Below are 22,619 nucleotides of genomic sequence, written 5' to 3'. Positions count from 1 at the left end.
TATTGTACTATTCTTAGTTAGCGTATTGTCTGTCTTGTCTTAATGTTGGTTTAAAATGGAGCACTGTAACAAAAAATAATTTCCCCCAGGGATCAATAAAGTATTCTGATTCTGATTCTGATTTTCAAATGAGGAAATGACAACAGTTTTATTCAGCAGCTACATCGCTGCTCAGCTGTGTGTCGACTATGTAGCTTTAGGGAAAAGCTATCACTTATCTCTTATGCAACAAATATGTGTATATATTATTATGTTTCCTTTTTTTCTTTGTTGAGACATTCATTTTAGCAGTGTGGGTAAGATGACCTGTACAGTAGTGTTTTCCTTGGCTGAGTGACATCCACATCTCACACGCAACTCCTGCCCGCCCCCACAGTACTTCAGATACGCACACATAAGCTACACAAAAAGACACATTTATGTGCTGTACATACAAACACATGAACAAATACAAAAGAGAGCACAGGGCAGATGCGCAGTGCATTATGGTATTTCTTAGAGTAGTTGCCAGATTTCAATTTGTTGCATTCCTGCTTTTGTTATTCTTGTATTTGTAATCAGTAGTTAAGAATTACTGAAAATGCTACAATATCTGAGAAAAGTATATGAATACCATATTACAAATATTCCAGTTTACTAAACATATGACTAACCGGTAATCTGATTACTGTCTTATTAAAAGATGTACCTGATAAACACTTGAACAGCCATCCCAATATAGACTGCACAGTCAAGCACAGATATTTACTGTGAAAACCTGCAGGAGTAGGCGGTGAAAAAGCACTAAATATTGGCTGCCCTCACCCCCCCCTGGCTTGGCTGGATGGCACTGACTGATCTATACAGACAGGGGAAGGAAAGAGAGATGTAGAGGGCGTGGGGGAGGGCGATAGCGGGAGAGTGAGAGTGTATGTCTACTCAGTGCAGAATCAGATCCGTAATGACACTGTAATGTTTCTTTAAGATTCGAGAGATATCTGCTCTCAAACTGTCCCATAGCTGGTAACTGTGGAATTTATATTTGGACGGAGTGTGTATACCCTATATTGTTCTACATATGACATACACTCAAACATGGACTCAAACATGCATATTTATACTCTGATTTCCATCTGTGGGCTCGCTGTCTCATACTCAGATATTCCTACAGGTACGTATACAGTAGAGACAATCAGGTACTTATGAAAACAGAGCAAACAGCAAATTAAATGTGCACTGCACATGTTATGTCAGAGGAACCTGCACATATTTTCAGTCTAATTGTGACCATTTTCAACACATCTAGAGGTTTAAAGTTTAATGCAATAAAAAAGTTTAACCCTGGTTTATGTCATCATCTTTGTGGAGATTCCTGATTTATTTTTGATATATTTTTATTCCAGTCTTATGTTCCTGACTCCTAACTTATTAGCCTTCGTCTTGATGATGTGGTTTGTGTGTTCCTCCTCAGCGGTCTTGACTCTCCTGCCGAACGCTGCAGTATGAAGCCAATGGGGTGGTGTTGGCAAACATTTTAGAAGAAAAGTAAAACTGCAGCATTACAACAATATCAAGCAGTTAAACACATAATACAGTCTAACACCAATGAGGTTGAAGAATATCAGTGCGTTAGAATAAAGGTATTAAAAGCTCTGTATAAATGTGTGAGCACTTTAAGTGCTTTGGTCAGTAAGACTGTAAAAGACTATAATAAAAAAATCTAGTCTATTTAAAGTCGGGACAGAAAACTGGCAAAAATGCTGACTGTGTAAGTGGGCAGACTTCTTAGTATAACAGCTCTATGATTAAGACATAGGGGAATCTGATGAATTGCGATTCTTATTTCATTTAGTTAATATTTAGATGCGGGTAAAACATTTTCAGCTTTTATTTTTCAGTTTAAGAATCTGAATAACTGATCAGTTAGTAGGCTGAGATTTTGTGCCTGTTCATCTCTAACCTGCTCCAGAGTAGGTTAGGTCTGCACCAGAAGTTGCTGTGGTCATGTAGTGCATTAAGAAATTAACTGTCTTCTGGTCAAACCCAAGATTAACCATGAGGTCTCAGGTTGTGACAATAGGTACTTAAGTATTTTCCATAATGTTTATAATGTCACCAGATAACAGGACAATAACTGTTTTCTGTGTTTCGGTCATCTCTGTAATTTTTCCTTTAATTGTTTTGATCTGTTGCTCATACCAAGGCTCATACTGAGGCTGCTGGCCCGTGCCTGGCTAGCTCTGAACTCTGGATCACTTTAGCTGCTTGTCCTTTGTTAGCTTCTTTAAATGTTCATGTTAAGCTAGGTAGGTGAAGTGTAACAGTCTGATCTGATTTGTTGTTATGAATATTTTTGTGGTGGTCTCCGTGTACTTTACTTTAGTGAAGTTTGTGTTGTTACTCACGGTGAAGGGTTCCAAGCTCAAAACATGTTACTGTGTGGCTGCGCGTGAGTCAGCGTGCAATTTTTTTTTTTGTCTGTGCTGCTGCGCTGTGTTGTGTTGTGGACAGAGATGGGCAGTAACGTGAAACGCGTTACTGTAATCTGATTACCTTTTTCAAGTAATGAGTAATGTAAGGGATTACTATTGCAAAAATGGTAATTAGATTACCATTACTTTCCCGTAGGAACGCTGCGTTACTGCGTTACTAAAACCGTGATTTTTTTTGCGAGAATGTCTCATGACAGTGACGTAAGCGAGTGCGACGTTCGTGACAACAGCTGTGTGCAGATCAACAATGGATAATATATCGAGTGGGGAGAGAGTATGAGCGTGCAGCGTTTAAAGCGTGGAAGTACTGACCTTACTTTGAGTTTGATTCCATAAAAAGTGACAAAAACATTAGTGTCCGTTGTGCGTGGGAAGAAAACTGCTTTTTACAGCAAAAAAACCCCCTAAACTTCCAAGCAAGCACCGAGTAGCTACGACGTAATGGGAAATTCACAGAGAAACTCGCGGATTCTTCAACTGACCGCTGCGGCACACCTGCACCAGGGTAAACCTCCGCCTACCCCACTCCTGCTTTACAGGTGAAAATAGAGCAACTGGACCGCTAGTCTTTGACTTTATTTATTTTCTGCTGTGTTTTACTTGCATCTATTTGAAAGAGTGTAAACACAAAAAAATATTTTATTTTATGTGCTGGAATGTGCAGAAAATAGGTTTAAATGTTAAACTAATTTCTTCCAGTCAGAGAATGTTGCATATAATTAAGTTTTTGCTTGATGCATAAAGTTAAAAGATTTAAAGTTTAAAGTTTTAAAAAGAGACGTTTCCATTTGATTACATTTTGTATGATGGATTATGTAGAAAAAGTAGACTTAGGCTGAAAGATCTATCGCTTTATCACCTATTCAGGCTGTAAATCGTGTTTTTAAAAAGTAACCATGTAACTAAGTAACTAAGTAATCAATTACTTTTGAAAATAAGTAATCAGTGAAGTAACGGGATTACTTTTTGTAGGAAGTAATCAGTAATTAGTTACTGATTACTTTTTTAAGTAACTTGACCAACACTGGTTGTGGATGCATGAAACGGACCAGCTCATAATGAGACTTATGTGAGATCGACCAGTTGAACGGACATGCTGAAAAAGGGCTGAGCGATTGGTGTATCTTTTAGCTTGACATTCTGTAATTACCTTTTTTGTGGTGGTTATACCTATTTTTGAAGGAACATCAGGAAACATCAACAACAGGAAAGATTTTGTGAACGAGAAAGTTTATATTTTTAATGAGAGTAAGAGATTGGTACTTATCTGCATATTAAAGATAAATTAAAACATTTCTGAACTGCTCACATGGCATGATATGTAAGTTGAAAATTGATAAGCTAACAAACTTGGCTTTTATTTATCACGATATAGATTTGAAAATTTGCGATAACGATATAACTGACGATATAATTGACACTAGACAAAATACTTTACAACTCCACAATTTTATTATTGCAAAAAAAAAAAAACCCATCAATGTATTTTCACTTAAACAAGCTCAAAGTTGTATAAAAACGTAACAGTGCAAATGCAAATTCCTTGCTGACAGTTTAACCAAAAGGCATTTCCAGTGGAAATTGGCTGACATATCCTCAGCATAACCATGTATAATATCCACAAAACTTAAAAAGAGCTTATACACACACAGTATGGTAATATTACGTTGAAGCACCGTATGTATCACTCCGCGAGGCTCCTGCCTACGATAGCCGTAATGCTCCGACAATCCATCAAGCGGTGCGGCTTCGTAGCTTAGCAAAGTCGTACTAAAACATTTTCGAGCGCCGTGTACATAAAATCGTTTCGAGGTCAGTAAACACAACCAGAATCCAAACATAAGGCACACGGGATTATAAGGGGCACTGTCGATTTTCAGAAAAATCAAAGGTTTGATTTTAAGTGTGCCGTATTTACCAAAAAACACGGTAATAATGACGGCCCGCTAGCATGCTCTACCAAAAATAGTGCTTTGTTGTGTATCTGACGGACGAAAGCTAAACCAGTTCTACACCACTGAAGTTGCAGCATTTTTACAAACCAATTCTGGTTCATCCGTTTCATTCAACGATTCGCTTTCGCCCTTGTCATTCTCCGTCACCGCCGTGCCTTTTTCGCCATGTGCGTATGAAAACAAAGCCACTGGGCATGCGCGTTTTACCCATATTCTATCGCAATATTTCATTTTCTTGTCGTTGGCCAACATTATACCGGTATTACCATGAACGGTATGATATGGCCCAGCCCTACTTTTAGGGGTAGTATGGCAGGTTTCTAGGGTATATAAAGATTACTGTTATTAATATTTCACCTTCTGTGCAGTCTCGAAACCAAGCTAATGGTCTATAAGCTCTGTCTGTTTAAACCAGAGACAGAAGTTAGAGGGGTATTTCTATCTATCTTCTTGCAAAATGATGCATGTTGATTGGTTGCTAGGCTGCTTTGTTAAAACTATGTATTCATTCAAGAGCAATTTCAGATTTAAATATTAAGCCACAGTGTTTTAACAGCATAGACAAAATTACACAACAAGCTTTATGTCTTTAATTTTGTAAATCTAGAATTTTGTCATTTCTGTGTGAAGTCTAGAGAAAGCTAAATTGCAGCTCATGAGCATTGCGGACAGGCCAATCTGAACTGTTAATAGGTTCACATTACTGCTGTCCGCCTGGCTCAGTCATATGGCGTGTTATGTAGAAGAATGCATGGTTCAGTGGGTTAGCATCATATGTCATATGGTGAAGTGAGCTCTGTGAGATGAAGTGAGCTGTGCCTGTAGACACGAACACTTACCCTGTGGCAGAGAAAGGCCAGTTGGGGTTGTTGCTGTGGGGCTTGAGGAGGAACTTGTGTTATATCGTGTAGTATCCTACTCTAAGTTTATTGCTTTTGCCGTTACGGTGCATTTTTGAGTCTAAATATGCAAAGTAAGCATGTGTAAGCACATGTGCTTTATGTGTCGTGATATACCTAAGAGGATGGCAGTGATGTAAACTATTAACTACATATATCGTTCATAAACTGTATTAGACGAGGAAACATGCTACAGTAAGTGTCTTTACAGCACAATAAGATGAGTCAGAGATATTTATGGTCATCCCCAAAGGCCTCTTTCCTTGCTCTTTCTCTTATTGTCTCTCTCCCTCTTTCTATTTCTGCCACCGTTGCTGATGAATGAATAAATTGCTGGTTAATTGAAAGGGAACGGTTATCATTTGCTATTATATTTAACATGCTTTCACAAACCAGGAAGTGGTAATTTTCACACACTTACTGTGGCCCTGAAAGCTCAAATAATTCCGATAATGTTAATAATGGGTGTTTTTAATATACAGTCATTGCTAAATTGCTAGTGATCTATCTATAGATATATCTATATCTATCCATATATATATATATATATATATATATATATATATATATATATATATATATATATATATATATACATATGTACACACACACACACACATATATGCATAAGTGTGTTGGCTGCTTTAAAGCATATGATTTGACTTTTATTTATATGTTTTTGCTAACCAACAACAGAAAAATGCAAGAGACCGCCTCTCTGTTTGCTGCCTCTAAAATTGTTCAGTTGTCTCTCTGTCACTTTCCTTCCATCCTCACATGAATCGTTCTGTTCTCTCTGCTCCCTGTGGCCTCAGCGTGCTCTGTCATAGAGGCAGCGGCCGTAAGCTTAACTCAACCTTTTACTTCAGTAACAAAGACACCCATGTCTCTTATTCTGGGCTAAGTGCTTCTCACAATCTGCAGTAAACTGTTGGGAAAACGAGCCCTGCAGCCCACAGTACCCCTGCATTTATCGTGAAAAGGAGCACAGAAAAGGGATTAAAGACTCCCTCAGGCAGACGAGGTTATTATGTATATTACAGTATGTGTGCATGCATGCATTTTTCCGCAGTGTGTTTAAGGTTAAATTCCTGCCTGTGATACATTTAGTGCTTGCTGTACTGATTGGCAGATATTTTGAATGCCAGCCTTTGTGCAGTTTATGCTGACCTGCCAAGCTTGAAAAATGCAAAGAGCTTCTTTCTGATTTCACATCTTAGCAAAAGGTGCGAGGACTCTTCTAAATGGTGCTATGTCACCTTTTAGTGTGTTCACCCCCATTTTCACAAACATCTCACTGTCTTAAATGCACATACTACCTTTGCCCGCCTCTGTTGTCAGATCCACTCCCAGTTGACCTCAACCTGATGGCTTAATGTTCCTGTGTTCTCTCTGCCTTTGAAACAACCGGAGAAAGGCGCACTGCTGAGTTACATCACTCGTTCTAATCTGTATATACCCTCTAAAAACACAGATTTTGTTCAGAGAGTGTTTGTCCCTTTTTTTAACCTCTATAGCTCTCTGATACATTCATGCCTTTCATTCCAAACTAGTCAATTGGTTTTAACCATTTTAGCATGGCTCTTACTGGCTCTTTTGTAGATTTGCCCTTTTTTAGTGGTACACAGTGGTCACAATTTTATTTTAATTTTGCATATTCAAAGATACATTCCAGGCACTGAAATGTTTTCAGGATTATAGGTGAAGCTTACACAGGAGATGCCATTTCCATGGGATTTATGTTGATTCCACATACAAAAGTTGTCCAAGTTGTTACAAGAAAAGTTAATCACTGTGTTTGGTCACTGAATGGCTGTGAACAGGCAGCCACACAATGTCCACTTCATACACTGACTAGTATTACCAACACTTAGAAGCTGTGAAACTTGATGTCTACATATCTATGTTGCAGGCAAATCAGGAGTTTCAGTTTCCCTTTGGAGGTCACTTTTTCTTGGCTTTCTGACTCTTCTCTCTCTGATATTTTTCTAATAGCTGTTGTTGTACACAAAGTTCCCTTTAATAGGAAGTCCATCAAAGACATTCAGGCAGTGTTGAGGAAGGTTGTCCTGCAGGCAATGACACACTCTGTCATCGAGCGTTGAAATGTTTGCAAACCAGTAATCAAAATTTAGAAGATACATCTAAAAAGAAAAAAGACAATTTACACTAACATTGATGTCCTTATCTTTCGTTTCTGTCTTTTCTTGTGCACCGTGTCAGTATTTCTGATCTTAGGGTGGAACATCATTGTTCAGTGCTTTGGAAGTACGCTATGAATGAGTGTTTACCTTTTTTGGCCTTTTGCTTTTTAAATGTCAGTAAAATCAATGTGGGGTTGTGACAAACTGCACAGCAATCTGGTCTGTTTGTATATTGTTTCCTATAGTGTAACTGTATTGTGTATTGTCATTTCTGCAAACCTGGGTTATTTTTGTGTCCTGATGTATCAGTTCAGTGCCTACTGATCAATGAAAGTTGACGAGAATATTGCTTTGGAGGCACATTGTTCTTGTAAATTATAGATTTACTGTATTTTTAAGTAGTTAAAACAACTTAATTTTTTACATTTAATTGTAAAATATTTATAAATATTTTTGCTTCGACAAAAAGTCGTTTTCTTGTTGCTCACCAGTAAAATAGAGCTTAATTTATCCTTTCATAGGCACTGTGTCTTTAGTACCTATTCCTGTACCTGTGTGTGTTGAATCTCCAAAACACTGTCTGTATTAATACCTTGCTCATGTTTTCGTTTTTTTTTTTTCTTTCTTTGCCTTTTTGTGTATCTGCAGGAAACAGTTGAGTATGCCTTCCTCATCATTTTCACAATTGAGACCTTTCTGAAGATTATCGCTTATGGCTTGGTGATGCACCAGAATGCGTATGTGAGAAACGGTTGGAACATGCTGGATTTCGTCATTGTGGTGATTGGGTAAGTTTTCAAGTTAAATGATAAATGCTCTGTATGTAAATGGTAAAAGGACAATGGTGGATTCTTTGCTAAACCTTGACAGAATGCTGGCACTACCATAATGAGATCCTCTGCAAGCGATGTAGTTGATGCAGTCCATCAGGATATCAGGACAAAGCGTGTAATAGGCATGCTGGTCCACCCTGTCCATGGGTGGACTGGGAGCCAACTAGTTTAATCAGTTCCGGAAATTAAAAACTCTGGAATATACTTTATGTTTTTTACTCACTACCGACTTTTAACTTTAAATATATTATCTGCCCGTGCTGGTACTGCAATTTCTGCATGCAGTAATGCAGCTTCTGCATGTGTGTCTATTTCACGTTTGGTACGACTATGGTTGTTATGAAAATATTTCAGTTTGTAAGTCATTGATTGAAAGGGAAATGATCATAACCAAAATTCACACCAGGAGAATTGGTTGGCTGACAGTTTTTAACAGAAATGTTACCACTTAGTTTTTGTCAACCAGATACCAAAACTGTTATTTATGTTAGTTCTAGTTTACTATAATTATTATTTTGCAACCCACTACCTGAACTTTGGCCAGATGGTGGGGTTTGAAATCTAAAATCTTAGGTTCAGTTTTTTTTTTTTGTTATTTCATTTATTGACACAACTAGTTGCGATTGTTAAATTTGTTAATATTTATGTATTATATTTGCTCGTTCTATGTGCTGGTTTGCAGGCCAGGTCACAAGGTTTAGCTATTTTTAGTCTCCTTTTAGGATTTTTTTTGACTTGTGACATTTGCAGTTTACAGTGTTTGTAAGAGGAGAAGTCAGTATTAAAGCTAAAGTTGCTTAAGCCTCTGCTCCAAGTGGCTAACAGAGACCCTCATACACCCACAGTATATGACCCAGAAAAGACAGAGAGAATAAATCAGAGCTTTACCACCACTGGAGTGAGTCACCATCTCTCCATACTTCATCTCTTCTCCAACACTCCCTCCCATCTTTCCCTCTCCTCTCACTGACTGTCTTTCTCTCACGCTGCTCTCCTTTGTCTCTGCAGCTTGTTCTTATTACTGCCCCCTTCCATTTTCATATCTCAAATGGTTCATGCTTTACACCTCCCCACCTCTCTCTGCCCTCATTCCTATCTCTTGCACACTCTCCCCGTGTTATCTTCATCCTTATCTCAGCCTTATCTCTTTTTTTCTCCTCTCTCCTCCCTCTTTCTCTCCTCTAATACACACAGTCCAGTGGGTAGCTGGGTCAGATCGCTGTCTGTATGCTGCATGCAGGGTTGATCTGCCATCCACTCAAATGCAAAGACGGCTGTCCCAACTATTAAATGTGACTGCAGCTTCTAAAATTTGAAATGACATATTTGAAATAATTTTGCGAGGATCTGATGAAAATCGTCACAGTTCAGTCATCAGGATGTTTGTGTGTCCACTATTTATTCTATAGTAGTGTGTAGGGACTTCATGACAGGCAAACACACTCCCCATAGAGAAAAAAATAATCCAAAAATAGTGTTTTGTTTTAACTTGAAGAACTATATTGTTGGGTTTAAACCTACATTTTAACATTTATTTTACCAGGAAGTCAGACTTTTTTGCAAGTGTACTATGGTACACAAGCTTGAACCCAGGACTTGCTTGCTATGAGGGAACAGTGCAAACCACTGAGCCATTGTACTGTCTTGAAATCTACAAAATGGATTTCTAAAGATGCACTGATCAGAATTTTAGATTACATTGGATAAAGTCTTGGATGGGAAGGAATCATTAATGGTAACTAAGCTGTAGAAAATGATCACATGACAGTTTTTAATCGCTAATGAATGTCTTTCTTTTACTTTTCCATTTTGGTTTCATGTACCACAGCTTTTTTTTTACACATACTAAACCAAGGTTTGTCTTATGAACATACTGGCTCAGATAAGGTAAATATTTCTTACACTATATGCAGTCAATCTTAAATAATACATTAATATAAATACATTTTTTGTGCAGTTTAAAAGCCAAAGAGAAAACTCAGAAAGTTGCATAAGCTACAGAAGTCCTTGTGATTTATTATGCATTAAAGCAAAGTTTTTACTATGTTGCAAAGAGTGGACACATTTTTGGCAACATATTTAATATACTACACTGATATTCTTGCTGTAAAATATCTACTGCAGTGTTGGGATGTGCATTATTAAACATTTTTAGAGATATTTCTCTTCACTGGCTGTACTTGGATAAGGTTTTGAAAAGATTGTGGTCTGGTTTATTAAAAGGTCCGCCGTGCTTGAAGCTTTGAGCCAACTCTGACCGAGTTCATAAGTGTTTCAGTGAATTTGTTAAAAACATTTTTATAATCTAGCCAGTGATTGTGCTGGACTTAAACATAACTGGAAAACTATTTTGCAAAGGAACACGTTTCTAGGAGGAAGAGTTAAACTGTGATTTGGTGCAAATAGGCTTAAACCTGTAAACCTATTGGAGTGACCCTTTGAATATTGACTGGAGACACTGTGAAAACACCTGCTTCAAATAATCTGATGTTCAAAATCCTTCTGATTTACTTTATGAAATATGTTTCGCAAAAAGGTGTCAATATGTGAAGGAGGGTTTTCTTTTAAGCATGACTGGATGACTAATAAACCCCCCAGTGGCAGGCGGTCAGTCTTACAGCTGTGACTCAGTATAACATAAGCCGGAGCAGACTGTGCTTAAAGGCCATCAGAACTCCTTCCAGCGCCTATCGGCAGCTCTATTCCCTGCTTTTAGTCCGCAGCTTTGATGTAATGTGTTGAGATGATTTTCCCTCTTGGCTAGATGAGGAATGTCTATCTGAGTGTAATGAAGGGTCCTCTTTCTTGGGGAGGGATTTGTTCACTGCTGATTTTACTTTACGACCACGGAAGGGGCCACTTCCTATGGTACAGTTATCTCTTGTATACAGATCCACCGTGCACCAGATGTCAGTGGATGTTATATTCTGGGCTTAATCTGGCTGGCCAGACATGACCTTTAAAAAAATGTCCCTTTATGCCTAAATTTGGGAAAAGTGAAAGTTCAGACATTAATATTTTATTGTGAAATGGAGTAGGGACCACAGCAACTTAGCCACAAAGTGTGAGACCACATAAAGCATGGTAGAGAGCATGTGAAGGCATATGTGTAAAGGTCACCAATGATCTGCTGACTCAGGAACTGCAGAGCTCCAAACCTCCTCTGCCATTAACATCAGCACAAAAACTGTGTACTGGGATCTTCATACCATGGGTTAGGATGTCCCAGGAAGTGTCATATACAGATGGCCCAGTACTTTTGTCCATAAAGTGTATTTTATAAATATCCATCTTTAAATCTAGTGATATCTGATCTATTTAGTAAAACAAAATACCTCTGCATGTAAATAATATTGCACATTTTTCTATAAGTCTTAGTATTTGTGAAAGTTACAGAACTTTGTTCATATATTTATTTGGTTCCGTTGCTCAACAAAGACAGAAAAACTTTTGTTTCTCTGAAAATCTGTAATTTGATCTTTGGTGGCGGGTAGATTAAAAAATAATACGTTAAATACATATCTTTGTATGCTGGCTTTTTAGCTTGCAGACGTTGTGGATATGTGCTTGTGTAATGTTTGCTGTTTGCAAGATGCGAGCATTTCTGCCCAGACCACGCATACAGTAAGGAGGGGCCAAATCTTTTGGAGATCCACATTTGTTCCATGGACCTTGACTGTGACACATGCTGGGAACATATGTAAATAGCCTACTTTCACTTTTTAACAAAATCCAAATTAGTATGACGAAGTCGTCTTTTCACCAAATTTTTGCTGGGTGGGTAGGTTTTGTTGGTACACTCAAACTGGGCACTGACAGGTTACAATGCTGTCATATTATCCTGCTCTTTCAACATATCCACTGGCTTTTCTTTTTTTTTCTTTTGAAGCGCTGCATGTAGGGCAAGAAATATCTGGGAGTTTTTTTTTTCTAGTCTTAAAATTGTTTTTGATTGGATCATTATCAGTACGGTGTTTACTAACCATTTTGATGCAGTCTAAAATGATATTTACAGCGGATTGTGGTTAATAAAGGTTTCAGACTGCTTTTTATCAAATTGTATCCTGGAGATTTCAGTATGGCTTGTGGGTGGCTGTAAAGTAAACTGATGCCACTACATAATAGTTTCACAGCTAAATGATACTTTGAGGGAATAACGGCAAAGTGAAAAGCTTTCAGCCAGGCAAAATTTTTAATGTCAAAAGTGTTTGTTGGAGACCTTAAATTGACTTAGTGACATTACTGATGTGAATAGGAGCTTATGAACTATGAGAAAGTAAGACTTTTAATATATTCTCACATTTTGTCAGAATCTGAAGGTTTATTAACCCCATTTTAGCGCCTCGTACATTCAACAACATACTTGTTACATCTTAGTTTTACTCATGCTCGTGAAGGTTTGTTTCTTAATTACAATAAATTATTGACGAGTGAAAATAGTAGAATTGAATGAAAACTGGCTACTCTGTGCTCAAGTAGAAAAATGCTATATAAGAATCAGCACATCTAATGCTGCTTAATCTGTTCTTTATTTCCTACATTAATTATTGAACTGTCAAAGGTTTGCCATGCTTTTTCTCGAAAATGATCTTTAATCTTTATCTACTATTTGTTAAAGATTGTCAGCACTGTTCATTATGTACCTCAAATGCAGAGGTGACTAATGTAAGGATTTTTCTTTGTTTTCCAACAGACTCTTTAGTGTTGCATTGGAGTTTTTGACCAAAGAAGAAAAGGGAGAAGTTGAAGGAGATAACCATGCATCAATGCATGGGCACGGGGGTAAGCCAGGTGGATTTGATGTTAAAGCCCTTCGAGCCTTCCGTGTGCTGCGCCCCCTGCGGCTGGTCTCAGGAGTACCCAGTAAGAGAACTTTTAAGCTCCGCACGTTGGCAACCCATATTTATTAAATGTACATAATTTTTGCATCTGTCGTACAATAAAATGAGTCTTTTTTTAATAGAAAAATGCAGGGCTAAGGGTTAAACACGGCAAGTCCAGATGGTCCATGTGCAGTCCCTGAGGACTATTTTCTTTAAGCATCTACATCAGCAACCAAGGGCCATGTGCTCTCAGTTCCATAATAATAAACAAACTTACAGAAAAAAACACGACATGCTTATGAAATATACGAGGCAAAGATGTTCTGAAATACAGTGGGGCAAAAAAGTATTTAGTCAGCCACCGATTGTGCAAGTTCCCCCACCTAAAATGATGACAGAGGTCAGTAATTTGCACCAGAGGTACACTTCAACTGTGAGAGACAGAATGTGAAAAATAAATCCATGAATCCACATGGTAGGATTTGTAAAGAATTTATTCGTAAATCAGGGTGGAAAATAAGTATTTGGTCAATAACAAAAATACAACTCAATACTTTGTAACATAACCTTTGTTGGCAATAACAGAGGTCAAATGTTTACTATAGGTCTTTACCAGGTTTGCACACACAGTAGCTGGTATTTTGGCCCATTCCTCCATGCAGATCTTCTCGAGAGCAGTGATGTTTTGGGGCTGTCGCCGAGCAACACAGACTTCCAACTCCCGCCACAGATTTTCTATGGGGTTGAGGTCTGGAGACTGGCTAGGCCACTCCAGGACTTTCAAATGCTTCTTACGGAGCCACTCCTTTGTTGCCCGGGCGGTGTGTTTTGGATCATTGTCATGTTGGAAGACCCAGCCTCGTTTCATCTTCAAAGTTCTCACTGATGGAAGGAGGTTTTGGCTCAAAATCTCACGATACATGGCCCCATTCATTCTGTCCTTAACACGGATCAGTCGTCCTGTCCCCTTGGCAGAAAAACAGCCCCATAGCATGATGTTTCCACCCCCATGCTTCACAGTAGGTATGGTGTTCTTGGGATGCAACTCAGTATTCTTCTTCCTCCAAACACGACGAGTTGAGTTTATACCAAAAAGTTCTACTTTGGTTTCATCTGACCACATGACATTCTCCCAATCCTCTGCTGTATCATCCATGTGCTCTCTGGCAAACTTCAGACGGGCCTGGACATGCACTGGCTTCAGCAGCGGAACACGTCTGGCACTGCGGGATTTGATTCCCTGCCGTTGTAGTGTGTTACTGATGGTGACCTTTGTTACTTTGGTCCCAGCTCTCTGCAGGTCATTCACCAGGTCCCCCCGTGTGGTTCTGGGATCTTTGCTCACCGTTCTCATGATCATTTTGACCCCACGGGATGAGATCTTGCGTGGAGCCCCAGATCGAACGATCCTCGTATCCGTACAACATTAAAAAGTTTTTGCATCTCTGTGTGTGGAGTGAAGCTGTGGAACAGACTAAGTAAAGATATGAAGCAATGTCCAAGCATGGCGCAGTTTAAAAAGCGGTTTAAGGATATGGTTTTTACAGGGTACAGGGAAAAGGTAGAGATTTGATAGGGTGTTCTTGTCTAATATTTTCATGTGTGTGTGCATGCACGGGTTTGTTGGTATGGATATATATATATAATTGTAGTCTGTGTATCCTTGAGGTGTTAATGGGGTTATTGAAAATGTGTATATGTGCGTATGTGTGTATATACGTATGTATGGATAGATAGAAACATATATGTGTATATATTAAAAATAAATAAATAAATAAATAAAAAAAAAATTACACATAACATATAATGTAATTGCAAGGAGGTATTTCTGTAGTCTATTGATACTAGATAGTGGAAAAGGGGTGGGATTAAATAAGCTTATGCTTCTTCCTGCTCCTTTTTGAACATGGACGTTATTTGGAGTTGTGGTTGCTCGTTTTCCTTTTGTTTGCTTTGTTCATTTGTCTCTTTTAATTCTATTTTTTTTAATACTTTTTCAACATGTTCAAAATAAAGATTCAATCAATCAATCAATCAATCGAGGGAGATTATCAGTGGTCTTGTATGTCTTCCATTTTCTGATGATTGCTCCCACAGTTGATTTTTTCACACCAAGCTGCTTGCCTATTGTAGATTCACTCTTCCCAGTCTGGTGCAGGTCTACAATACTTTTCCTGGTGTCCTTCGAAAGCTCTTTGGTCTTGGCCATGGCGGAGTTTGGAGTCTGACTGTTTGAGGCTGTGGACAGGTGTCTTTTATACAGATGATGAGTTCAAACAGGTGCCATTCATACAGGTAACGAGTGGGGGACAGAAAAGCTTCTTACAGAAGACGTTACAGGTCTGTGAGAGCCAGAGATTTTCCTTGTTTGAGGTGACCAAATACTTATTTTCCACCCTAATTTACGAATAAATTCTTTACAAATCCTACCATGTGGATTCATGGATTTTTTTTTCACATTCTGTCTCTCACAGTTGAAGTGTACCTCTGGTGCAAATTACTGACCTCTGTCATCATTTTAAGTGGGGGAACTTGCACAATCGGTGGCTGACTAAATACTTTTTTGCCCCACTGTATATACTGAAAGGAGTATCTACATTCTTTCTACATTGTTATTTATATTTATATACTTGAAAACCATAAATACTTCCGTTTGTTTATGTTAGCAGTCTGTGAAATGATTATACAGTTGTGATTACGTTTTATGTATTTATGCAATTTAAGCTAAGTAAGATCAAGAGCAAACAGAATTAGCCACTTCACCATCTGGAGCCAGGAATCTAATTTTTGTGTTAAGAACAGGTACAAAGACTGGTAGAATTTGTAGTTTGTGTTTTCCATTTGGTACTACAAAGTACGGCCGGGCTTTGTGTAAAGTGTTTGTTTTTCTTTGCTTAGGTTTACAGGTGGTGTTGAACTCCATCATTAAAGCCATGGTCCCTCTCCTGCACATTGCCCTCCTGGTCTTGTTTGTCATTATCATCTATGCTATTATCGGCCTGGAGCTGTTCATTGGTAAAATGCATGCAACCTGCTATTTCCCCAGTACAGGTGAGCACTTTGACTTTTATATATAAAATCAAATTGTTTTTTTTAAATAAAGTAACAAGGAGTTGAGGTTATTGTATGTCAGCTGTGATTTTCCATTAACAACAACAGATTAAAGGTATAATCAGGATAATGCTTAGTCTGGTGATTTGCTTACCCAGACAAATGAGTACAAGGGATTTTTATCAGGACAGGTAATAGCTTTATCAGATACAGTAATAGTTTCTGTGCTTTAATTACTTATTGGGTGTGGTCATAATCTTCTTTGCCTCTGTCAGTGACTATCAAAAACCATACCTGACCTCCCTTCTTGCTCTGTGTCAAACTGACACAACTTTCATGCTGAAGAGAGCAGGGTCTGTTGCTATGATGCAGACATCACGCAGCAGTTTTCAGTAAAACAGTCTACAGTGTCCAAGCCTCAAGGCGGCACATTGGTCAGGAACGTGTGCGCCATTTTTTCGTCATTCACGGGGTTGTGCACTGTCAATTTGTCCCCCCTGGGCCAGACTGCCAACCCAGAGTTCTACTGTAGCATCCTGAGGTGTCTCAGAGCGAGGCAGCTGAAACGACCTGAACTGTGGTGCACGTCATTGTGTGCCAGCGCACAGCTTGTTTTTTAGTCACATTTAGCTCAGCGCTGCTTCATACTGTTCGAGTTTAAAGTTCAGGATTTTGACACACTGGAGAAAATTCAGCATTCATTGCGGACGCAAAGTACAAGTAGTTATAATGGATCTTAGGTAGCAATCGACCTATAGAAGCATTCCTCAAACAGTTCCTGCGCTGGTCAGGGAAGACTGGCCAAGATTAAAGGTGATATAGTAAGCTAGTTTGATTGTTTTTATGGGTATCGTTAGAGAAGTTTATGATTATGCCTCATATTTGACAAAATGAAGCAGACAAAGATGAGTCCCAGACATGCTTTTTCCAGTTAGAACTCAAATTATGTTATTTATTTCATATAACCTCTAATGGCAAACAAAACAATATGTAGTGCTCTATGAACACTGACACAGTTAGCTCTGAGAGGGATGATGAATTTTCATAAATTAATGTGGCAAGTCAAATCAAATCAGGCATGCCAAACTCAATCTCGACTGGCTTGTTTTCTCCTTAAACTGAAATATAACTCTTAACTTAGACAAAAACATAAAAGTATGTACTGCATGACTGATATATTGGATTACGTGACAGAAGTTATTCTCTAAGTAGTTTACTTCAAACGTCAGGAATTTCCCAAGGGGAACAAGTCCATGTGAGGGGTTGTGAGATGGAGCAATATTTCACAGAAATATAATCATTTTAATAGTTTGTGAACTAAATCTTCAGAGATGGAAATACCTCTTTGATGGAACTCACTGAAACATAAAACCTAACCACAAATGTTAGTTAATCGTTCCAATAATGTTTTGTATAATATGTTTGTATATTGTGAAACTGTAAATTGAAAAGTGGTTCGTCTCTAAGATATATAGATATGTTATTGTCAAAGTTATTTAAAAGTCTAAAGTAGACTTTTCTACTGCTGAACAACTGTAAATGAGAAGAATAAGACAGCTGCTAAAGAGAGTATTTGGTATAAGATGCAGTGAATCAGAGTGCTCTTAGTCATAACACTGTTTATAGTAGGAAATCCTGCAGTTAAGACTAGGCAGTCTAAAAAGCAACTTTATTTGCAGCACTTATGTTAAGTGTCAGATTATTTAAAACTCTCTTTCTGTAGATATGATAGCAGAAGAGGAGCCAGCTCCATGTGCGATCTCAGGGCATGGGCGCCAGTGCCCCATCAACGGCACGGAGTGCAGGGAAGGCTGGCAAGGTCCCAACGGTGGCATCACCAACTTTGACAACTTTCTGTTTGCCATGCTGACGGTGTTTCAGTGTATCACCATGGAGGGCTGGACTGATGTGCTGTACTGGGTGAGTCTCTCGCTCTGTGCACCCAGTTCAATAACCTGTGACTGTCACATTCTTTCAGCTTTAATGTCTGCTCAAATCAAACACACAACACCAATGCGACTGACAGTCTGATGATGAAGCTGCTGATAATTTCCTGGGGCGGCTCTTACCACTCTGATATGATTGATTGGCTAAATGATTGAATTCAATCAACAACTCATCAAATAAAACGATACTGTCCTGACAGTCATCAGCACTCCTAAGACTTGCTCTCTCTTCCTCCTTTCTAACAGTTTAACACCCTTTTTCTGTCTGTGCATCCTTCCTTCCTTTTCCCCCTGCTCTCCTTTCTCTGCGGTGACCGATCCACTCCTGCAGATGAACGATGCCATGGGCTTTGAACTTCCATGGGTGTACTTTGTCAGTCTTGTGATCTTCGGCTCCTTTTTCGTTCTTAACCTGGTTTTGGGTGTGTTGAGCGGGTAAGCACCATCTTCTCTTTCAAAACAGAGACTTTCTGCTCCTTTGAGGCAGAAGGTTTCTGTCTTTGTATGTGTCCATGTTTGTTGACGGGCTACTTTTGGCTTCTGTAGGTCAATGACGCCATTGGATGGGAAACACCGTGGATTTATTTTGTCAGTCTGATTATACTGGGATCCTTTTTCGTGTTAAACCTTGTATTAGGTGTGCTAAGTGGGTAAGAGGCAACTTTTGCGGTGGGTTTGGTCTGTAGTGTGCAAAGTGCATGCACTTTGGGTTTGCTGTGCTCCTTGACACTCGCAACATCATCCCCAGGTGATTGCAGCAGATGGCTGCTCCTCCCTGATCCTGGAGGTTTCTTCCTGTTAAGTGGAAGTTTTTCTTTCCCACTGTCACCTAGTGCTTGCTCAAAGAGGGCCGTTGATTATTGGGGTTTTCACTTTATTACCTATAAACATATAAGGCACCTTGACGCAACTGGTGCTGTGATTTGGCGCTACATAAATAAAATAGAGTTGACTTGAAATTGAATTAGTATGTGTATTTGGGAAATTGTGCGCCAGAAATGCAAAAATCATTACAAGTAATAAAGCAGTAAGTGGCCAGTCTACATTAGAGTCTATTTTGTTTCTTAAGCGCTCCTCTCTGACCTCTGTTGATGTCAAACTATTACATCCTTTCCACGGCAACTGCAAAGTGAGCGTTTCTTCCCCCACCCCCTCGACAGCTCACCCAACCTCCTGTGAAAGAAATTAATCTTATTCCTCGCCCTTCACTCCCTCTGCACGCCTAAGCTCTCTCAAACCCCAGTTTGCTTTCCCTGCTCTGTGGAGTGGGGGGTGGGGTATTACAGTACAACTAACTCTGGCTGGTTGACCAGCGAAGAAAACCTGTGTTTTTTTTTTTAAAGAAAACAAGATTAACATGACAATCGAGTCAAGCATTCCTACAGTGCATGTTGGCGTCTTTAGACTGGCATGACCTGTCAGCACCAGTTACCTTGATACAGCTTTACCTGTTGCTGGCTTCTTGACACTGGACGTCTTCACTTTTTTGTCACACATGTGACTTTTTCATTCATCTTAATTTTTTAGTATACCAGCTTAAATACAGGTTATTCTAATAAGACTATCTCACAATGCACTGTGGGTAGATACAGTCGAATCTCGTTGTTTTCAAGTTCATTGTCTTATATAAACTATAAGTTTGGATACTGTGCAAATGCTGCAGTTCTCTTGAAACAATCTGTCTACCTGAATTGCCTTTTCTGTAAGATGAAGATGCCCACCTGACAGATACACCACTGTACTGCCGGGCTCTAAATATAGCTCTGTGTCGTCTCTTAAAGGCGTACATCTCCCTCCAGTGGCTACATTTCTGAAAAACACACAAGAAATTAAAAGGCTGTGACTAAAGAATGTAGAAAAGAGGATATACAGAAACTCATACACAGAATGTCTTTATTTTGTCGGGAAAATGATCTAGAACAGAACAACATGTTTGTTGCTTTCCATTTTGTGTGAAACAATTTGTTTCTTGTTTGCTGTGAAACGTCCCATGTTTGTCTTTAATTCGTGCATTACTGTGTATTTGTTGGTGTTTCTGTTTGTTTGTTTTTTTTTGTTTGTTTTGTTTTGTTTTGGGGGTTCTTTCTCCAAATACAGAGAGTTCTCCAAGGAGAGGGAAAAGGCCAAAGCTCGCGGAGACTTCCAGAAGCTGCGTGAAAAGCAACAGCTGGAGGAGGATCTGAAGGGTTACCTGGACTGGATCACTCAGGCTGAGGACATTGACCCTGACAATGAGGACGAGGCAGATGAGGAGAGCAAGCGTAACCGTAAGCGCCGTCTGACCCGCTTCCTTTTTCCGGCTGTTAACGCTACGCTACCATCACAAGAGAGCTTCAATGCAAATAACTGGTTGAAGCTACTCTTGCCATGTCAAGGATAAATATCAAGTAGTGTACATCATTACTGGTTTGAGAGAGTTTCTTTTTTCTTGGTTAAAAGCAGTATCTTCAAACCAAAAATCACTCTGGAGAAAGAACGTAACATTGCTTAAATCAGAATTGGTGCTGTGTCCTGACTTATTGGGTCTAAAGTGCTCCATTTTTCATATTGCCCCAGATAACTGGTCAATTACGCTGAGACATATTGAGAACAGATAGAGGGGGTATTAATTAGAAAAAAATCTTAATAATCTAACACATCATTTAAGTCCTCTTTGCTTTTAGCCCAATAATTCTGCTTGAATCAAGCAGGAAGAGGGCCACCAGAGATTTGAAACCAGCATCATGGAAATCTTAATTAGGTCTGATTGAGCCCTGAAATATTCAGTTTTCTCATGCAAATTTGCAAAAATGGATGCTATAATGGAGCTAGACAAGGCAAGTTGATCAATTGTGCCAGCTGATCACCACAGTTAAAGAAAAACAAAACAAAACAGGACTATAGTGATTTCAGAAGGACTCCTGGGATTTAGTGATGATCCACTGTGCTTCTGAATAGTCTACCTTTTGGTTATAGAGAAGCAGAGTACACATACTGACAAATGCGTAGATGCACAAATATCGACACAGAGGCCAGTATTGACATCCATATGTGGATATGTGAAAGGTGTTTGAAACGAAATGATCAGACTAGTTTTGTTTCCAGCCTCCATGTATGTCGGTGATGGAAGTGGAGCACTCTGTAAGCACCAGTGAAAGGAAGGAAAGGAAGGAAAGGAAAGGAAAAAAAAAGAAACATGTTACTCAAGCAGTAGAAAAAAAGTGATCCAAATCCTCTTTATATAAGCGGCACACATGATACAGAAAAGAAAACCTGCAACTGCTTCATCCTAGAGTTTGAGCTTGGGTTTTCTATTTTTTGCCTTTTGTCAACTCATTATGATTTCCCCACGTCTGTTATGTACTCCTTGTGTATATTCCTGCCTCTTCCACCAGTCTATTGCTCCAATTTTTCAGAACAGCGGTGCTCTGTAAGTTTACCAGAAAGCAGGAAAATCGCCGTTAATTGTGCCGTGTTAGAAGAAGGGAGTCCATACTGCTTTTCTAAAACATCCATGCTGGCTTTATAGTGTGTGTCCACGAAACATGAACCCCTACTAACATGTTCAAAGGTAAATGCTTTAATTCGCATGGTCACATGTTAGTACAGGGCGCTGCCACCTCCAGACGCTTCCTTTGACTAACAGCTCTCTGTGTCGTTCTTCTGCCCTCCTCAGTGTCTGCGGTGTGGCTCCTGCTGCTCTTGTCGTGGTTGAATATTGATATTTTGAAAACTGTTGTTGTCCTGTGGTGCTTGTCTGCTCTGACCCATTTTGATAGCAGCCCATTCTCGCCCCCCTCCCCTCCATGTCCCTCTGCTGTGCCGTTGTGTCTGAATGCATTGGCTTGCATGCATTACACATGAAGGGGTGACTCTGGCTGACCTTACTGAGAAGAAGAAAGGAAGGTTTGGGTGGTTCAGCCAGTCGTCCGACACTCATGGTAAATCCTGTGGTTTCCCTCCAGTGTTCTTTAGCTTTTGTGTGTGTGTGTGTGTGTGTGTGTGTGTGTGTGTGTGTGTGTTAGTGTTTTAAGATCAAACTGATCTGATACAGAAAATTTAGCTCATATTTTCTCAAACTATTAAGACTAGACTGAAATGTACATTGTCATTACTGCAATATTACCAGTCAGTGTCATATTACTGACCAGGATAGATTAATAAGTCTGTTGCTTTGTGGGTGTGTGTGTGAAACCTGACAAAATATACCATCACATTGTGCTTTACAATTGTTTTTTACCTGTTGTGTCCAAACATCACAGCCTTCTTACGTTTCTCCTTATGTCCTCGTCCTGAATAAAAACCCCTTGTCTCTTACCTATTAAACTAGTCCGATATGGAAGAGCCGTACAGCTGTGCTTGATAGCAACCACACCCTGTTTCCCTCCCGTGTTCCACTTCAAATGCAGGAGCTCAGTATGAATGTAGGAAACAGGGTTAAACCCAGATGACTACTCCAGCAGTCAGCACTATTTTCAGAGCTGAGAGCTGTCCGACCACTTAGGAATCAAAGCCGGC

The 22,619-nt window shown here is 39.2% G+C and overlaps 1 protein-coding gene across 1 annotated transcript in view; it reads left to right on the top strand.

Moving 5' to 3' along the window:
• The window catches only part of LOC308403007 (voltage-dependent L-type calcium channel subunit alpha-1D-like), a 63,694-nt gene that overhangs the window by 10,336 nt on the left and 30,739 nt on the right, over positions 1-22,619 (top strand). The window contains 7 exon segments of the mRNA XM_080892219.1: positions 8,118-8,257; positions 12,996-13,165; positions 16,024-16,176; positions 17,900-18,096; positions 18,454-18,557; positions 20,220-20,389; positions 21,968-22,042. Coding sequence (XP_080748345.1) covers positions 8,118-8,257; positions 12,996-13,165; positions 16,024-16,176; positions 17,900-18,096; positions 18,454-18,557; positions 20,220-20,389; positions 21,968-22,042 — 1,009 coding nt within the window.

This window comes from Rhamphochromis sp. 'chilingali' (genome assembly GCF_963969265.1).
Source record: "Rhamphochromis sp. 'chilingali' genome assembly, chromosome: 9".
In the NCBI taxonomy this organism is placed as follows: Eukaryota; Metazoa; Chordata; class Actinopteri; order Cichliformes; family Cichlidae; genus Rhamphochromis; species Rhamphochromis sp. 'chilingali'.
This window is presented reverse-complemented; position numbering and strand designations above follow the sequence as displayed.